Raw genomic sequence first — 13,456 nt, forward strand, 5'->3', positions numbered from 1 at the left:
CATCGCAGGTTGGACATGAGTAAGAGCCTCCTGTTGCTTCGCCACAGGGAAAGTGGATGAGCTGAGCACAGCTGAAGGCAGAACACGATGGTCCCTAATCCGCTGCCGGGCAAACGGGGAGCTTCTTGCCAAGGGAGAGGATGGTATGACGGACCTCAGAGCTGGGGTCGTGCAGATGTGACTCCACAGAGCTGACTGTCCTGGTTCTGGTCCTCTCAGGACCATGGAGTCAGGCCTGGAGGGGGACACCACTGACCGCACTTTGGGAACATTGAGAAGAGACCTGTGACAGATGCCAAACCCAACTAGCCAGCCCTGCAAGTTCCAGACTGGTTAGCTGCTCTGTCCCTTCACCCCTGAGCTTGGATACTGGATGATCCCAGGTAGGGGCCTAACTAGGAACTTTTGCAGGGTGGGGGAGAGGCTGCGCAGTGACCTAGTGAACATTGGGTAAGAACACAAATGTGATGAGATAAGCAAAAGACTTAACAACGTGATGTCCTAGAGCCAGCTGGGTCTGTGGACTCAGTGCCAGCCTTCCCTCAACCAGCCTGGATGACGTGGCAAATGGAAACTGCTCATCCAAAAGACGGGTACTTCTCGTCCTCCATTTCTGCCGTCTTGTACTCCAGACAAAACCAAACTAGTCTTTTGTGTTAGTTTGTAAAGCCAGTGCCACAGTCAAGGAAAGAGCCGAACGCCCTGGGCCCCCAAACCATGCATCCTCGCCGGTGCTGCAACACTGAGAGCCCTTCGTGGGTCAGGCCTCCATCTTGTACGGCCCCCCTTTCCCCAAAAGAAAAAACCATTAGTTATCGTCTGTGGAAGGACCCACTGTTAGGGAAAGCATTTCAGCATATGTCCACATGAACTTCGTAGTTATTGCATTTAAATTAAATATGGAGCAGGCATCAAACTTACAGAAGCAAAGAATCATCCGGGCAGCACTTAGATTGGCAGCCGCTGTCCACAGCCAGCCCACACTTGTTTTTTGAGACGGTCTCACTGTCAGCCAGGCTAGAGTGCCGTAGTGTCAGCCTAGCTCACTGCAAACTCAGCCTCTTGGGCTCAAGCGACCCTCCTGCCTAAGCCTCCCGAGTAGCTGGGATGACAGGCACACGCCACCACTCCCAGCTGATTTTTTCTATTTTTAGTAGGGATCAGGGTCTTGCTCTTGCTCAGGCTGGTCTGAGCAATCCTCCTGCCTCAGCCTCCCAGAGTGCTAGGATGACAGGCATGAGCCACCATGCCCGGCCATCCCATACTTCTTGATAGACTATGAAGGCCTATTCCTGAAATTAGAAAAAACGAAGTGTTCTCTGCAATCAAGCATTTTGTTGAATGAATAAACACACAACTACATGCTCCTTCCTCCAGCAGAAAGACCTAACCAGCCTTTCACAGTTCAGCCGTAGAGAAAGAACGCTTGGCTGGGAGGCAGCAGCTTCGAGCAACTGACCGCAGGCCAGCCCTGCCCATCCTTGCGCTTCAGTCTCCTGTTCTGTCACTGACATGGGAGCAGATCTCAGGCCTGTCAGGCACTGACACTTGGGGGTTCAAATGATTAATTTACAAGAAGAAAATGAGACTGAAGCAGGTTTGATAGCTGAGGGCTTGGCAACTCCAGATACAGCTTGCAGGGATTGTCTGCTTCTGAGCTCAGTGCCTAGGATGAAACAGGAGAAAAAGGGCGCGGATACACGAGCAGCTGTTGGAAACACACTCCAGGCAGAGAGATCATTAGGACTTGGCAGTAACTGGAAACTTTTTTTTTGTCCCTGAGCAGGAGGTGGCTAATAAAAGATGAAAGACTCTGAAATGGAGAAACTTTTCCTGGTAAAATTTCAACGAAGGGTCAAAGTGTATTTACTTTTTTGCTGGCTGGAACCGGCACAGACTTTGGGGCCTGCACTACGTAGGCCTGCACCTGGGGAACTGTGTTGGCCAACTGAAGAGAGAGCTCCTTGCACAGACCGTGCAGCCCATGAATAAAAGTCCCTGTGTGGGCAGGAGCCCGTGGTTGAGCCACAGCCAGGCTGGAGGCTCCAGGTGGATGGTTCTAGGCACTGAGGCCCACAACAGCTGCCCTTCCTTAACGGCCTCACTCAGGGTCTCCTTTGTAGATGTCTGCAACTACAATGGTCCCTAAAACGATCCCAGATCCCGTATCACATACAGGAGCACTGAGCCAGGGCGACTCACGTTTCACACTTGCAGGTGAGACCCGGCCCCCGGGGCTTGAAGAAGGAAGCCCCCTGATGAGAAACAGGCTTAACGTGGCCTTTAATTTTGGCCAGAGAAGCTCAGCACATCAAAGGGCTTGCGGCAGCCTTCTCAGGAGAGCACTCCTGGAGTGAAAAGGATTCAGACCAACAGGCTCAACGCCTGGTCTGGGCTGAGAAAGGTGTTGGATTCTTTTGAGCTGGCGTCTCCAAAGGGGTCGAACCAGGGAGAAACACTCTAAGGGCAAAACATGACCAGGGGGAAGATGAGAGCAGGCAGCTACCTGCCTAGGAAGCTTGGAGCAAAGATCAGAAAGACCCCGAGAAAGACCGGGGCCTGTCAAAGCAGTGGTCCCCCCGGCCTGCGAACCTTTTGAAGCTACGCGAGGTAAGGATGGGTCCACAGTTTTCATCAGATTCTCAAAGGAGTCTATGACCCAAGTATGTTACAAGACCTGGGAATAAATCTGCACAAAGAGCCAAACAGGAAAATCGGACTGTCTACAGGGGGAGGCGGGAGTGTTCCTCAGCCCACTGCCCCCTGGGAAGCCCGCCCCACCGTGCTGGACACACGGCACTCGCTGCGCCATCGCGGCCCGAGAACTCCGCGTCACCATTCCTAGTCCACGGACGAGAAACTTGGGGCTCAAGAATGCAGGTTTCTCGCCTGGGTCCCAGCGAGGACGGGACCGTTTAAGGGAGCGGGCCCAAGATCACCAGAGTGAGCACCTCCCCGCCCCACCATCCGGCCTCAAAACGAATGCAATTTATCTTACGCATTTTTGTTGTTTTGAAGTATTTTACTCTGGGGTCTTAGAAGGCCGCAGCAACCATTAGAAGTGAAGATACAGCGCGAGCCAGACCGAAAGCTGCTGCTAACAGGAAGTAGCCGCAGAAGAAAGTTTCTAAAACTGGATCCAGGATTCCATCTCCTATCGCGCACAGGAGCACCGAGCTGTGACGCGCAGCGCATCCCCAAGCCCACCGCCGCGGCATCGCCGCCACAGGCGAGACTCCCGCCCCCGAGCTTAGAGAGGGGAGCTCAGCAAGGGACTGGAATAAAATTGCCAACCACATCATCTCAGTGAAGGGGTGAACTTTCCTACCAAAAAGATAATTCAAAGGCTCTAAGCAGGAGTGAACTTTCTCGAAGGGCCAGAGGAAATATTTTAGGCTCTGTGGACCACGTATGGTTAGAGACCATTGCTGGCTCCCCGGTATGAAACAGGAAACGGATCCCCTGTAGAGGCACGGGGATCGCCTCGCCCCTTCTCCGGCTGGCTGGACCCCAGGCCGAGGCAGGACAGGCAGCATGGCAGGGCGCTGACTGCACACCGTAGTGCAGGACCCCGCCATCCACGGCGGTGTGACTTTGGGCAGATTACTTAACCTCTGTGCCTGCTTCCTCATCTGAAAAATGAGTATAATGATACTTCAAAGGTCGCTGTGAGGTTTAAGAGTTCATTTGTACGGCTAAGAAGAGTATCTGACACGCAGTAATTACAATGTAGTTACTAGACTTTATTGTTGTTACGGGAGCAGAGGGCCACAAACCACTCCTCCCGCAGCCCGGGCCACCCGCAGATGGTGACCTGCAGCAGCCGCAGCTGCGTTTTGTGGATTACAGAGCCGAGGGTGAGCTCTGCTCCTTCACCGAAACCTCAGCCTAGGGAAGACTGTTCGGGACCCACGCGGAGGAGGGGAGCGTCACGCACTTAAACCACAGCCGTCACACCAAGGATTCCACTCACAAAAATGTAAAGTCACAGCAGTGCTGCCCATGCAAGTTTATTGCGTCTTCAAGACACCACGACGCAGACTCCTCTCCCAGAGAAGGACCCTCCCGGTTTCAGGGACGGGGAGACGCTATCCAGAGAGGAGCTCACTTGTCATTTTCGTAGGCAGCTGGATTCTTCCTCTTGGATTTCTCGAACTCCTCGGTCCCCCACGTGTAGACAAGATAAAACACCACGAATGCTTTAAAGATCAAAAGTGAGAGTAAGCAGTGTGTAAGTAAAACACAGGGAAAAAACGTCTCCGTCCTCTTTTCTGACAACAGAGTCTGCCCTACTGCTCTCTGGCTTTCAAGAAACCGCTTTAGAACCACGGGGTCAACAAGGGCCGCATCGCACACCCATGGGATCAAAAGGAAGGGTCCACCCAGGAGAACGTGTCACCAACTGTTCCCCATCTCTCCCCGGCTACACGTTAAAATAATTTAAGTTAAATAACCGAGATAAAATTCACATGACATAAACGTCACCGTTTTCAAGTGTCTATTCAGTGGTTCTTAGCGCGCTCACGAGGCCCCGCAACCACCATCACTACCAGCTCACCCTAAAACCGTTTCACCCCTGAAAGGAAGGGGATAAAGGTGACCTCAGGGAAGACGCGGGAGTCACCCCCGCGACCTGAGCCCAGTCACTGCAGTTCTGTGACTCAGTTTCCCCCTAAGATGCGGAGGACGCTACGACTAGCACGGGGCCGTCAGGAGTATTTAACGAGACAGGGGCTGCGGTGGCCGCTGCCGTGCAGGGGAGCCCCGCCGCCCCCCGCGCCAGGCCCGGGCACTCACGCGGCGCCACGCGCAGGGCGGACGCGCGAATGCGGCGCAGCACGTTGGGGATCCCGCTGGAGAAGTAGTGCGGGAAGGCGCGCTGCTCGAAGGGGGACAAGCTGTAGGAGATCACATGGCGCATCCGCGTCAGGTTCCCAAACTCGCGGCCCATCGCGGCGGCGGCCCTGCGGGACCGAGGGACGGAGACGCGTTTGGCTCGGTCCGGGGACGCGCGGGGTCCGCCGCCCCGGGTGCCCGCCCTGCCACCCACCGCCAGCACCCCACCGCCGACCCCGCGCCCGCACCGGGGTCACCTCGCCCTCCGCAGTCGCGCGAGCACCGGCCTCCGTCCGTCACTTCCGGCAAGATCGGAAGCCGCCCTTGGAGGTCGTGAGATCGCTTCCGGGGGAGACGCCCTGGCGGTTCCGGAGAGAAGTGGCCTGGCCGGTGTCCCGCGGTGGGCGGTGGCCTGGAGGCCCCGCCTGGCCCGGGTGCGGCCCGGCGGGGACGGCGCGGGCTCTGGGAAGGGACCGGCCGCCCGGCGCCCAGGCGCTTCAGCCCCTGGCCGTTCTGGGGAGCCCCGGGCGGGACGCGGCCGCGTGAGGGGGGACAAAGGGGCCGAGCTGACCGGGCGGAGCCTCCGGCCCGCGAGTCCTCCCCGTGGAGCGCGCCGTCCCCCAGCTCAGAACGCGAGGCTTTCTTGCGTCTTGACCGGTAGCCGGAAGGCGGCTCGGCTATGTTGAGGCCATCGACGACGCCAGCACCAAAATCAGGGACACAGACGTAAGGCTTCTCTTGGTAACCTCCGTTAGAATCCACTGGCGGGCTGTGAGCTGTTCCAAGATAGGGTACAAACGTTTCCTCAGATTCAGCCACAAAAGCCGTCAAATAATCGTCAAGCAATCGATTAACACTGTGGGTGATCGTAGGAGGGAAGATGAGGCCACCTCAGTAGCAGCCGGCTTCCCGCCCCCGTGGTTGTCCCGGGCGCGGGCGAGTCTCACTGCGCCCCCGTTCTTTCCGGCCGAGGAGCGTCACGTGTGACCCGTCGTCGTTTTCCCCAAAGTGCAGCTCTGCGCCGAGACGCTGTCGTCCAGCAACAGCTGGGTTTCCAGTGCTCGGTGCCGTGTCTACACGGTTTAATGGCCTTGCGGCCATGTGCAGTCTAGGACTCAGCTCTCATCCGGCGGTCTGTGCGTTTGCTGATGCTGCTTACTGGCCACAGACCGGGGAGATCGGACAGGCGGGGAACTCAGTATTTTGCAAACACACCTCAGTTTTATCAATCTAGGTACTGCGTAAACCGGTTTTGTGTCGTGTACTACTATGGGTGTCGCTTGACTTTCTTCCAGCTAGTAGTCTCCTTCGGGGCGGCCCTCATTTCAGTTTTTCCTGGTGTACCTTTGCCTCATTTTTCTAAAATGTAGGTTGGTACGAGTGCAGTGGTGTTTACAACTAATTGATCACAGCCGGTTACAGATTCCTTTGTTCCTCCTCCATGCCCACTGCTTCACTTGACCAGCCTTAAAAAAAAAAAAAAATATATATATATATATATATATAAAAATAAATGTAATATCTAGCCTGGCCTCAGCAACAAGGCAAGAACATAAATACTTGTAACAGGTAAGGACAAAATACCATAGCATGTTCTACCACCATTTGGGTGATTCATAAAAAATAAAGCATTCATTTATTTTATAGCACCAGCAAACATCTCAAAACCTTTCAACCAAGATGTATCTAGATAAGTATACAGACCAAAGTAAGGAAATCATGATATTATATTTTTGGCCAAGGTTAAAGGCGATGCCCTTTTCAAGCAGATTGCAAATACACTTGCGATATTGCAGGTCCATAGTCTATATTAAGCCACCTGGGAGGACTTAGCAACCTGACAGTTCTCTGCTCTCTATGCAATTGTGACTTTCTCTCGCCCTTCAAGTCAACGTGGAGTAAGTAATTATTCTAAGCACCTGGAACTGGGAGAGGTGGTGAGGATGAATCAAGAGGAAGAGTAAATCTAATACCAACAATTGCATACCACATCTGAGTATCATCATGAATAATTGGGTAGCTTTTCCACATGTCTTAGAAGTTCAGCAAGCACCTAAGAAACATTTTAGGGATCCTAATTTCTCTCAAAAGAAAAATAAGAGGTTTTATTTTAAGATCATTCCTTAATTTCTCTTAGACTTTCAGCTACATAGCTAGTCTGTTAGTATAATGATAATTTAACAGGTTTTAAGTAAATGCCTGGGGTGGGGAAAAGGTACAGGAAAGCTACATAACCAAATAAATCTGTATGTAATGAGGGCAAATTGGCTAAATAGGGTGTTACCAGCTGTTTGACGTAGAGCCGATAAAAATTGCCTTCAGCTAGGCATCCTTGAGGCCTGATTACAGAAGTGACGCTAGTCTGCCCACACCCCTAAAATTTATTTAAGAGAGCAAGCCAGGGTCTTCCTGGCCTTTAGGAAGAAGACTGGCATGGGGAAATGTGTTCCTCCCTAGTTCTTACAAGCCATGGCGCTTTCCAGCAAGTTCCTCCTTTGGTTTTGCTGTTGTGCCTGGCTATGCGTTGCTAGTAGCCTTGGTTCTCAGGCTTCTAGGGGAGAAGCTCAGATTGCAGCTAGTGCTGAGTTGGAATTTGAGGCTGAGCCTTGGTCCTCGCTGCAGCCTGTAGATGGGAAAGACCCATCTGGCCTCCTTCCCCCTCTTTTCAAAGTCCTATCTGATGGGCCAGGTGGGGCACCTAGGCTGCAGCCGGACTCCAGAGCCTTGCTCTACATGAAGAAGCTCTATAAGGCATATGCTACTAAGGAAGGGATTCCTAAATCCAGTAGAAGTCACCTCTACAATACTGTTCGGCTCTTCAGCCCCTGTGCCCAGCACAAGCAGGCTCCTGGACACCAGGCGACAGGTGTGTAAGAGTGGTTAACTGAGTGGAGGGAAAATGGTAGAAGATGCTGCGTTTCAGTTACAGAAAGGAGCTGGGCCTAGCTCCTTGAACTGCATTTTATTTTGCTTGGTACTCAGTATCCAATAGAAACAAGTCTGGTACTCAGTCTTCCTGTTTCTTCCTAATGCCGTCATTGGTTAAGGTGGGCTAATGTGATAGGATTTTAAAGCTATGAGAGACTTAATGGCTTGGGAAGGCCTAGGCTGGAGGTTGACGTCTCTTTCCGTTCCACCAAGCTGTTGGCCCAGAAATGTGCCTAAAATATCTCTCATGGCTGTTGGTGTGCTTTGTTAATCAGTATATTTTCTCCTTGTTTGTAGCTTTCTGTGAGAGGAAAGCTTAAGTCCCCATCTGGAACAGTGGGTCATTACAAGAGCAAAGTTTAGCGCTTTGACTCAGCAGCTTGGTGTCTTGTATGTGTGAGAGGATCCTGCTTTAAAAAATCCTACACTCACTAGCTTATGATTTAAAAAAATCATTATAACCCAACAGGGCTGTTGTGGCTGTTTAAAACCCTTCCTCCTTACTTAATATCCTGTTTTATTAGAGTGGGTTTAGAGCATCTGTTTTCAATCTCAAATGTTCTAAATTAACTTGGACAATTAAGTTTTTTTAATTGCCTTCATTCACCAGGGCTTAGGATGTCATCTTAACAAGACCGATAAATGTTTTTTATGGTTTTCCCTCTAGAATGTCTCGAAGAGAAAAATACTTTCCTTATTAGTCTCCTCTGTTTGGAGCAAATTATTAGGAATGAAAGAATCTTCAGGCTGGGTGCAGTGGCTCACACCTGTGATCCGAGCACTCTGGGGGGCTGAGGGCCGGGGGTGGGGGATGGCCTGAGCTCAGGAGTTCGAGACCAGCCTGAGCAAGAGCGAGACCCTGTCTCTACTAAAAATAGCAAAGTTAGCCAGGTGTGGTGCGCACCTGTAGTCCAGCTACTCGGGAGGCTGAGGCAGGAGGATCGCTTCAGCCCAGGCGTTTGAGGTTGCTGTGAGCTACGACGATGCCACTGCACTCTAGCCAGGGAGACAGAGCGAAACTCTATCTCAAGAAAGAAAGAAAGAAACTTTAGAATATAATGATTCCTTGTTGCTTTAATTCACCACCAAATCTGACTTTCTGGAGATAAAATGTCCAGTGTGGTGCTGGGAATTAGTTATGTTCTTTTCATGTGAACCCCGTCCTCCTCTCGGGGACTGAGGAGGCAGGGGTGGGTGGAGAGAAGGGAGAAATATCATGAAGTGCCAATTCCTTGACTTCTGTAATGTTTGATTCATATTCAAGCACGACTGGTGGATTGTTTTTCTTCGCAGGAATCCTTCCGTCAGCGGACCTGCTGTTTAACCTGGACCGTGTTACTGCTGTCGAACACTTACTCAAGTCAGTCTTGCTGTACACCATCAACAACTCGGTTTCTTTTTCCTCTGCTGTCAAATGTGCGTGCGACCTGCTGATAAAGGAGCCAAAGTCTTCTGGCAAGAATCTCCCTGGAGCTCCACACTCCTTTACCTTTAACTCGCAGTTTGAATTCGGCAAGAAGCACAAATGGATCGAGGTTGATGTGACCCCCCTCCTTCAGCCTCTGGTGGCCTCCAACAAGAAGATTGACATGTCTGTAAATTTTACATGCACGCGAGAGCAGCAGCGGCAGCCCTCAGCCCGGGACAGCCCGTTTCACATGGCTCTGCTGGCGCCGCCCTCGCTGATCTTGTATCTGAATGACACGAGCGCTCAGGCCCATCACAGCTGGCACCCCCTTCACGGCGCACGGAGGCCTGCGCAGGGCCCCGACCAGAAGAGCAAGCTGGCTGCCTACCCCGTGGGGGAAGAGGCTGCTGAGGACGCGAGGATTTCCCGTCGCCGGAGAGGTCAGGAACCTGTCATCTCCGAATTGAGGAAGCCCCTGGTTCCAGCTTCCCGCAATCTGAGTGAATACTTCAAGCAGTTCCTTTTCCCCCAAAACGAGTGTGAGCTCCATGACTTCAGACTGAGCTTCAGCCAGCTCAAGTGGGACAACTGGATCGTGGCCCCGCGCAGATACAACCCCCGGTACTGTAAGGGGGACTGTCCGAGGGCAGCCGGGCACCGGTACGGCTCTGCGGCCCACGCCTTGGTGCAGAACATCATCCACGAGACGCTCGACCCCTCGGTGCCCAGACCCTCGTGTGTGCCTGCCAGTTACAGCCCCCTGAGCGTCCTGACCGTCGAGCCCGATGGCTCCGTCGCTTACAAAGAGTATGAAGATATGATAGCGACCAGGTGCACCTGTCGCTAACAAACGGCGCTCCGAGCGGAAACCTGGAGGCTGTTTGAGTAAGTCAGTGTCGTGTGCCTGTCTGTGCCTCCAGGGCAAACGGTGTCAGAGCTCTCGGCGAAATGCGTGGGCCTGCGCAGATCAGTACGTTCTGTGACACCTGTCGGTGTGAAGGGAAAACGCCAGTTGTTGCTGCTGAACCTTTATTTCCATTACTTTGGACAGCTTTGAATTTTTTTCCCTGGCCTTTTTTTCAGAGGAGTCTTATTCTTGATGGAAAAAAATTCTTAGCCTAAATCTTAGAATTCTAGCTATAAATAGATAATTCAGAGCACTATAGTCTTATTTAAGGGAAGAATAAATTCTTATCAATGGCATAAGTTTTGTGTGTGTGTTTTATTAAAGATTGCTCGAAATGATTATTTGGGGGAGAGAAGTGCGTACGAGCTGGCCTTAGCTCAACTTTTGAATTTTGATGGTAAATTCTTTGATTAGAGTAAAAGGGAGGCTAACTTCTCTAAATCCTGATGAAGTGAGATTCACTAGGACTACAGTGCAGGCAGCACAACTCATTGCTGTTGTTTGTGTGATTGATACACAATATACTAATTCTGCTTATTAACCGGCACGTATAAAACAATTCACACAGAACAGTGGAACACTGGTCTCATTCGTTTAAAGGAAATTGCCTTGCAGATTTTTCTAAGAAAACCTATGTTCAAGACGATTTAAATGTATTTTTTCCTTTATATATTTAAAACCTCTGACCTTACGGAAGGAAGCCAGGGAGGTATTTTTGTTTTGATTTAGGTTTTTTGGGTTTGTGTTTTGCTGACTTCCCTCCTCTCCCTCTATTCTACCCCCACAGGTGGTTTTCCAGGTGATCTCTGGCTGCTTCTGCTGAGCCGGCCGCAGTGACTGGGCTGTCACTGGGCCTTATGTGGCTGGTAGGGCTTGTGTGTGGGTTTTCAATGTATCTATTTATTCTGAGAGACCCCTGGGGCACAGAGATGGGGCTTATGGGAGGTCATGTTTCAGAGTTTCTGAAACCCTAATCCACAAACCGAAAGTAATTCCTAGACGCAAGAAGTAAATTGGTCTTTTCTTGATGCTATTTTTAACTTTATTAAATATTCACATGCTATACAGTTTAAAGTGTACAATTCAACGGTTTGTAGCATATTCATAAACAGGGGACACCATCGTCAATTTTAGAACATTTTCATCCCCTCAAAAAGAAACCCTGTACCCTTTAGCGATCATCCGCCTGTTCCCTGTCCCACTCAGCCCTGAGCAACCACTAACTTGTCTCTGTAGATTTCCTTATTCTGGACTTTCCTATGAATGGAATCACACACTGTGTGGTCTTTTGCGAATGGCTCCTTTCACTCAGCGTGTTTTCAAGGTTCATCTATATCATAGCACGTATCAGTACTTCTTTCTGATGGCTGTATTCTGTTGTGTAGCTATGCCAAATTTTATCAGTTTCTTGTTGGATGTTTGGGTTGGATCCATTTTTTGGCTATTATGAATAATGCTGATAAAATTCACATACAAGTTCATGTTTCATTTCTCTTGGGTATATACCTAGAAGTGAAATTGCTGGGTCATACAGTGCTACATTTAGTCATTCAGTAAGCTGCTGGACTGTTTTCCAAAACAGCTGTGCCGTTTTTACATTCCCACCAGCAGTGCATATGGATTCTGATTTCTCTGCATTCTCTTCAACACTTTTTTTTTTTTTTTTGAGACAGTCTCACTGTGTTGCCCAGGCTAGAGTGCCGTGGCGTCAGCCTAGCTCACAGCACCCTCAAACTCCTGGGCTCAAGTGATCCTCCTGCCTCAGCCTCCCGAGTAGCTGGGACTACAGGCATGCACCACCATGCCTGGCTAATTTTTTCTATATATTTTTAGTTGTCCCATTAATTTCTTTCTAATTTTAGTAGAGACAGGGTCTCGCTCTTGCTCAGGCTGGTCTCGAACTCCTGAGCTCAAACAATCCGCCCACCTCAGCCTCCCAGAGAGCTAGGATTACAGACGTGAGCACCGCGCCCAGCCAGCACTTATCTGACTTTTTGAAAATTTTTTTTCACCTCAATTTCTGTGGGTACATATTAGTTATACTGATTTATGGGGTACATGTGATTTTTTTTTTTTTAAGAGACAGGGTCTCACTCTGTCACCTAGACTGGAGTGCAATGGTGTGACCATAGCTCACTGCAGCCTTGAACTCTTGGGCTCAAGTGATCCTCCTGCCTCAGCCTCCCAAGTAGCTGGGACTACAGGTGCATGCCACACCCCTGTGGGTTGCCTTTTCACTTATAATTTTTGTTTTTTTACAGGTGGGGTCTCACTATTTTACCCAGGCTGGTCTCAAACTTCTGGCCTCAAGCGATCTTCCCACCTCAGCCTCCTGAATTGCTGAGAGTATAGGCAGAAGCCACTTTGCCTGGCTCTGCATGTGATATTTTAATACAAGCAAACAATGGGTGGTGATTTTTCTTTATTCAGTCACCAGGTGGGTGTGAAATGGTATCTCATTGTGGTTTTGATTTGCATTTCCCTGCTGATTAGTATTGAGCATCTTTTCATGTGCTTATTAGCCATTTCTATGTCTTTGAAAAAATGTCTATTAAGATCCTTTGACCAATTTCTAATTGTGTTATTTGTGTTTCATTGGAAGACTTCTTTATATATTCTAGATGCAAGTTTCTTATCAGATACAATTTTCAAATTTTTCTCCCATACCGTGGGTTGTCTTTTCACTTTTCATTTTATTATGAAATATACATAACATAAAAATTCATTTTAAGCACTTTTAAGTGTATAGGTCAGTGGCGTTAAGTACATTTACATTGTTGTTCAACCGGCACCACTATCTCTAGAACTTTTTCATCATCCCAATCTGAAACTCTACCCATTAAAAAATAATTTCCCATTCCCTCTTTCCCCCTGCCTCTAAGTTATATCTCTATGAATTTGATTCTTATAGGTACCTCCTATAACTGGAATCATTCAATATTTGTTTTTTTGTGTCTTATTTCACTTAGCATAACATGTTCAAGGCTCATTCATGCTGTAGTATGTATCAGAATTTCATTCCTTTTTAAGGCTGAATAATATTTCATTGTGTATATGCCACATTTGGTTCATTCGTTTCTACCTCTTACCCATTATGAATAATGCTGCTCTGAACGTTAGTGTACAAATGTTAGAATCTCCGTTTTCAGGTCTTTTGGATCTATTCCTGGAAATGATACTGCTGGATCATATGGTAATTCTTTAATTTTTTTGAGGAATACTGTTTTATACAGTGGTTGCACCATTTACATTCCTCCCGGCAATGCACAAGGATTTCAATTTTTCCACCTTTCCAACAAGTAGCCAGCACTTGTTTTCTGTTTGCTTTAAAAAACAATAATAGGCCGGGCGCGGTGGCTCACACCTGTAATCCTAGC

At 49.5% G+C, this 13,456-nt stretch overlaps 2 protein-coding genes across 4 annotated transcripts; one reads left to right on the forward strand and one right to left on the reverse strand.

Annotated features, from left to right (window-relative positions):
- Nucleotides 1–3,722: 3,722 nt before the first annotated feature.
- On the reverse strand, nucleotides 3,723–6,052 carry LOC105816045 (cytochrome b-c1 complex subunit 8). Of its 3 annotated transcripts, XM_012651361.1 has the most exons (4): nucleotides 5,727–6,052; nucleotides 5,085–5,612; nucleotides 4,798–4,964; nucleotides 3,723–4,199 (listed from the first exon to the last, which is right to left on the reverse strand). In XM_012651361.1, the coding sequence occupies exons 3-4, from the start codon at nucleotides 4,949–4,951 to the stop codon at nucleotides 4,105–4,107; spliced, it is 249 nt and encodes an 82-aa protein (XP_012506815.1). In that variant the 5' UTR covers nucleotides 4,952–4,964; nucleotides 5,085–5,612; nucleotides 5,727–6,052; the 3' UTR covers nucleotides 3,723–4,104. The 3 variants fall into 3 exon arrangements, with proteins under 3 accessions (XP_012506815.1, XP_012506813.1, XP_012506814.1); XM_012651359.1 differs by having other exon boundaries at nucleotides 5,085–6,052; XM_012651360.1 differs by having other exon boundaries at nucleotides 5,094–6,051.
- A 1,253-nt stretch (nucleotides 6,053–7,305) lies between these two features.
- GDF9 (growth differentiation factor 9) lies at nucleotides 7,306–10,354 on the forward strand. The gene is made up of 2 exons (XM_012651362.1): nucleotides 7,306–7,702; nucleotides 9,058–10,354. The coding sequence occupies exons 1-2, from the start codon at nucleotides 7,306–7,308 to the stop codon at nucleotides 10,017–10,019; spliced, it is 1,359 nt and encodes a 452-aa protein (XP_012506816.1). The 3' UTR covers nucleotides 10,020–10,354.
- The last annotated feature ends 3,102 nt before the right edge of the window (nucleotides 10,355–13,456 follow it).

Source organism: Propithecus coquereli, unplaced genomic scaffold (genome assembly GCF_000956105.1).
Source record: "Propithecus coquereli isolate 6110/MARCELLA unplaced genomic scaffold, Pcoq_1.0 Scaffold353, whole genome shotgun sequence".
In the NCBI taxonomy this organism is placed as follows: domain Eukaryota; kingdom Metazoa; phylum Chordata; class Mammalia; order Primates; family Indriidae; genus Propithecus; species Propithecus coquereli.

Bases quoted from the DNA above. Each gene is read 5' to 3' on its own strand.
- GDF9 (XM_012651362.1), top strand. From the start codon at position 7,306: ATGGCGCTTTCCAGCAAGTTCCTCCTTTGGTTTTGCTGTTGTGCCTGG. The intron at 7,703-9,057 runs GTGTGTAAGAGT...TTTTCTTCGCAG, and splicing joins TCCTGGACACCAGGCGACAG to GAATCCTTCCGTCAGCGGAC.
- LOC105816045 (XM_012651361.1), bottom strand. From the start codon at position 4,951: ATGGGCCGCGAGTTTGGGAACCTGACGCGGATGCGCCATGTGATCTCC. The intron at 4,200-4,797 runs GTGAGTGCCCGG...TGATCTTTAAAG, and splicing joins CGCCCTGCGCGTGGCGCCGC to CATTCGTGGTGTTTTATCTT.